Source organism: Apostichopus japonicus, chromosome 14 (genome assembly GCF_037975245.1).
Source record: "Apostichopus japonicus isolate 1M-3 chromosome 14, ASM3797524v1, whole genome shotgun sequence".
NCBI classification, from domain to species: domain Eukaryota; kingdom Metazoa; phylum Echinodermata; class Holothuroidea; order Aspidochirotida; family Stichopodidae; genus Apostichopus; species Apostichopus japonicus.
Window position 1 is genome coordinate 9,487,322 of NC_092574.1, and position 5,354 is coordinate 9,492,675.

Below are 5,354 nucleotides of genomic sequence, written 5' to 3' on the forward strand. Positions count from 1 at the left end.
AAGGAAGCAGTCGGAATTTTCTGGCTTCAAAACCCATTCAGTTGGATTTTCAGCCATTACACCCCCCCCCCCCCAATCATCAGGTCTTAGCAACGTCCCTGGGTGTACATTCCCCCCTCCCCCACACAATAATGATTAAATTTAGTTGGCAAAATCTTGCTTGTATACTTAATTAATAATTATAGATCTAAATACTCAGTAAACATGTCTCACTAAGCTGCATAATTATAAGTTCATTTACTGGGAGGAAGGGGGGGGGGTTAGCATCGAGGGCCACACCCCTCATTTTTAAAATCTTGGATGAACCTCCTTAAAGTTCAGAAACCGGCCTGACTCAACAAATATGCCTGCTTTCATTGGCCTCGAAAGGTGGATCGGCACTTAAATCGATTAATGTGTATAAGAAACATTGTGGAGTTACTCATGTTTCTTGTCGGGCTCCCGATTTTCTTAGCGCGAAGGACTGGGTTTTGAGCGATCAGTGACTGATTTTCAGATTTACACAAATGTAAACAAACAGCAATACCACTTGCACTAAACCGTCGAAGCCAACCATGGCTGTTTTTTTTTTAGCTCCGCTGAAAGCTCAATTGATCGACCTATAGCGATCGTTCGATTCAACCGAATTTCATTTCATTTTCTGTAAAAGTGCTACTTGGTAGATTTGCAATATGAACTTTTCCGCAGTTTGTTTGTGTACGACATGTCAGAATGACCTACAGTACATTGCTGGATCCGATCCCGATGTCTCAGTGCTCTTGAACGTTTCTCTGTGGTACGTCGATGGTAAACAAGTTGCAGGTCGTTCTATTATTTAATGGGTGCAGTTATCGCGAGCAATTTTTTGGTTCACCACAATTCAAGCATTATATCTACAACCTTTTAGCAGATTTAGCAGAGGAATACTTTATCTTACGTTTTCTTTCTATTATTGCATGAATGAAACCTAAGAAGTCCATATACTGTTGGTTCTTTGTTTATGCAATGGGACCTAATTTATCCCTAGTAACAAGTTCAACGATCTATAAGATCCAAAATGAGTTGGTGACAGTGTCTCCACTTCGAATGAAATTTCCCGAAGTACGACAACTTATATTTCGAAGAGCTTTTGATCATCCAAATTATTGAATCCATCAATTGAATGTTTAAAAAGAAATTAAGTGTCTCAGTGACGCTAAACTGCTTCCGGGGGCACAATGTTTGGGATTGGGTGACAAGGTCAAGGCAACAACGCAACAAGGAAGTGAAAATCGTACATGTATTCGATAGAGCATGCATATAATTAGTATAAAAGAAAGAGAGAAGTTAAAAGTCTATCATTTTCGCTTCTAGATATACAGGTTGTTTCATAGAGGCACTCATTGATAAACACGTCAGTGAAGATGCTTTTGGCAACAATTGCTATACTGTGCTTTCCGATTTTCCATGTGTGCTCGACAAATAGTAGTGTTCACCATACTAAAAGTAAGTAGGTATCTATCTGTCTATCTGTCTGTCTGTCTGTCTGTCTCTCTCTTTCTGTATGTCTATCTGTCTGTCTGTCTGCCTGTCTACCTGTCTGCCTGTTTGTATGTCTGTTTGTCTGTCTGTCTGTATATCTATCTATCTATCTGGTCCAAAGTCACGAAGCCTATTGTTAATACGAAAGGATTGCGTTTTTTTTTGTGGGTAAGATGAACCCACAGTACCAGATGCTTGTGGAGCTCATGGAGTATGTCATTGTCAGTTTCAAGAGGAACTCGGATTTTTCGTTGACTGCAGTCAAAGAAAACTACGAAATATCCCACGAAATATACCGTCGAATGTTACCTTGATGTGAGTAAAAGTTGAATTACCAATCTGGTTTCAATAAACTAAATGGACATCTTTCTTAATTGTTTGTACTTTTATCTATTTCAATATTGGTTGTTGTAATTTCCTTACCTAATTTCTGACATGATATTGACATAAATTGTCATGCATTGTTTATATAGCGTTTCACATATATATGGCGTTCACCGCAATGTAATGGTTAGTATTAAAAATGTCAAACTTAAGTCGTGGGCGAAATTATTTGCAAAACCTTTAGGTTTATGTGTAACTTAATGAATTTGATACATAACGTCGTTCTTTCTCATTTGATGGACTAACGTAAGACTACCATATCTATTTTTTTACTTTCACATATGAGTAGCCTATTGTGCCATTATATAGTAGCAATTTTAAGGCATCATACTTTCATACATGAGTAGCCTATTGTAGCAATATATAGTAGCAGTTTTAAGGCATCATTCCGCTACTTTACCAGCATTGTATTTCGCTAATTCTCAAGCATTTGTTATAGCTTTTCTTCTTGAGAACAGCTTGAGGTTGGAGTTATCCTATTTATTTGTCATCAGTTGTAAAGATATGTATTGCCCCATTTATAAATGTTTTTTTTCTGCTAATCTTCCGTCGCAATTACAGAGATCTTTCAGAAAATAATCTTCATGAGATTCCACCAAATGCATTCCATGAACAACCAGGTCTGCATGCCCTGTAAGTTATTTCAATTCAGGCTAATGTAAGTTGAAGTCGCGTATCTTAAGAAGGACGCAAAGTAACGATCGGCTACCGATCCATCATACAGTTGGGACATTTAAATGTATAAACTATACTTTCATTTCATGCTTGAATGAACTTGTAGTGACAGTTTACGAGAGGAATGAATATCTGGATTCTCTTGGTTCTAAGGTGGCATACTCCTATTAGAGTCTATATCCATCCGCTCGATTGTTCTCCTATCTTAGGAAAAGGGCCAAGAAGCAGCAGAAGAACATCATTTTTTTTGACCTGTTATCAATCATGATCTAGTTTTTTTTGTGGCTTGCATGTTGAAGAGCATGTATGGAAGTACATGTGGTGAGACAATTGGGTCAATTGAGGCAATTTTAGACCTCTTTAGGCCTCCCAGGAGCAGCGTACGGATCATTCTTTACTACTGAGTGTAGAGGTTTGTTTACAAGCGACGAAAACTTCCGGCTCGGATAGCAATAAATCTACATGGTCATGATACGGAAAATTGATGGTGCCATGAAAGGCCAGTTTGTCAGCTATCCGGTGATGGGTATCATTTAGCTAGTGAAAACTTCTATCTAGAATTAGATACCACATTACTTTTGTGATTTAGTGCGTAAGTTAATGGGGCTTTTAATGGGCGTATGCTACAGTAGGTTTTGAGCTCTCATACTGTCAACACGAGTGATTTGAACCATTATATGTGCGGACAGTACAGATTTGTATTAACATGAGGGAAGCGTCCCAACTTGCTGCGATCCATGAAGTTGAACTACAGAGGAAGAGACGGGCGGGATGTAATGTAGCGGGATGGTTAAGGGGGAGGGGGATGAAAGATTGGAAGTGGCGTGAGGGTGTAAACATGGTTCATAGCATGCCAGTTTTAGTCACACATTAGTCACGAATGGTGAGTACAGGACATCAAACGACTCACAAACTGACCATATTGGGGGAGAAAAACTAAATTGAGGAGACAGATAGCCTCAGTCCACTTTTCCATGGATCCGCGGTGATAGAGGACAAACAATTAGAATAACCAAGACATTTGGAAAGACAAAGGCAGTGCTTTTGCACTGAGCAGGACTACCCTCATTAAAGATGACAATAATATAAACAAAATATTCTTACAGCTTATATAAGACTGATGACTATATCATTTCATCTCTTCTCTCATTAGAAGAATAAAAAAATCAAATCGATTAAATGACAACTCATCCCTCCGTATATGTTTATCATATTAATCTCATCGTGAAATCCATAGATGCCCGAAGTGAAGTTGATAATCAGTTTTATTCTTTTACAGAAACTTTATATTTGGAGGCATCTCTTTATATTTCCTTTTCTGTCATAAATTTAAGATGACGTCTGATATTTTAAGTGGCAAATCAGACAAATTCCCAGGGCCGCCGAGTTCCAGTTCGGGGATCGGGAAAAATTCGGCTCTAAGCCCCCTCCCCCCCCCCCCCCGAAACCCTGTCGACACACTCTGTTTTCGCTCCGTAAGAATAATGATCCTATATCTTGTTGATGTTTTTGTACTGATAGTAGCTGTTGTCGTCATTGATATCATGCTAAACCAAAGAAATCTTTACAACGGTAACAAATCCAAATTATCTGTTTCTCTGTCGCGCACATACTAAGAGACTTATGAATTTTATCAGTCAATACATTTTGCCAACACCAGATACAACTGTTCGTGGCTAAGAGTTTGCCATTCTGTACATTTGGTCAACTGCAATATTATCTCCAATGAAACTCAATATAGTTAGGAGGTAATGGGTACCATGCAGGCAGCACTTTCTGCAATGGTAAATACATGGCGTACCCTTTCAGGGTTTTTATACGAATCAAAATTACAAGATGCTGCTATGCATAACTTTTCGTGGCATAAGTTGGATACTTTCATCGATTATGATTTGAAATTCTCTTTTGTCAAGGCTTCTTAACTTAAACTCCATTGAATTGCTACACACTGGAAGTTTCGCTGGATTAACCGAGCTGGAACTTCTGTAAGTAGTTTACTCCCAAACTAATCACAATCGAAGTAGAAAATTTAGTTCGTTGCAATCTGACGACATTTCATTCTATACTTCATAAAGTGTCTACATTTCATAATATATATATATATATATATATATATATATATATATATATATATATATATATATATATATATGCCAACTCATTGATTAAAACAATGAATATCACTGTTTTAACTTTCATTTAGTGTATATTATAGGTGTTGTTTGGTTTGTTACATGTTTAAGAAAAAATATTATAAACATTTAAAAAACACTGTTTGTGTATTTTCTATTGAATCGGTTTCTTTGGGTTTTTAGAGAGATCCAGAACAACAAAATTTCATACATACCAGGGGACGTATTTCCCGATTCGCCTGGAATGCCCGCGTTGTAAGTACCTTTGTTCAACGACCAACTTCTAAACCTTTACGGTAGGTATTCGAAGTAACCTTATAGGAGAAAGCCAACGCTTTTATTGGGCTTTAAGGATCACTCCAAATAAAACTACAGCGATGGAAGCAGAGGAGTATGAAGAACTTTTCATGTAAGCGGGTAGGTTATGACTGACTTAGATGGAGTGGGTTTAGAAGGACTCAGAAGGGGGGGGGGGTGCAAAGGAGGGGGAGACTTTTCAAAGGAGTATTGTATTTTACGGAGATATTGTTTGCAAAGATTGTAATGAGATAACGTTGAAGTGGGTGTACTTTTTGTCTCAGAAAGATCCTATGAAGTACAATGAATGGCAAAATCCAGAGGAAATAATCCACATTATCATAGAATAGGGAAATCCAATTTTGA

General features: G+C 37.8%; 1 protein-coding gene across 1 annotated transcript in view; it reads left to right on the forward strand.

Moving 5' to 3' along the window:
- The first annotated feature begins 1,304 nt into the window (after positions 1–1,304).
- LOC139980370 (uncharacterized) overlaps positions 1,305–5,354 on the forward strand; it is a 66,715-nt gene continuing 62,665 nt past the window's right edge. The window contains exons 1-4 of the mRNA XM_071992004.1: positions 1,305–1,464; positions 1,674–1,815; positions 2,446–2,517; positions 4,473–4,544. Of these exons, the coding sequence (XP_071848105.1) occupies positions 1,383–1,464; positions 1,674–1,815; positions 2,446–2,517; positions 4,473–4,544 (368 nt within the window). The 5' untranslated portion in view covers positions 1,305–1,382. The remainder of the gene's footprint in view (positions 1,465–1,673; positions 1,816–2,445; positions 2,518–4,472; positions 4,545–5,354) is intronic.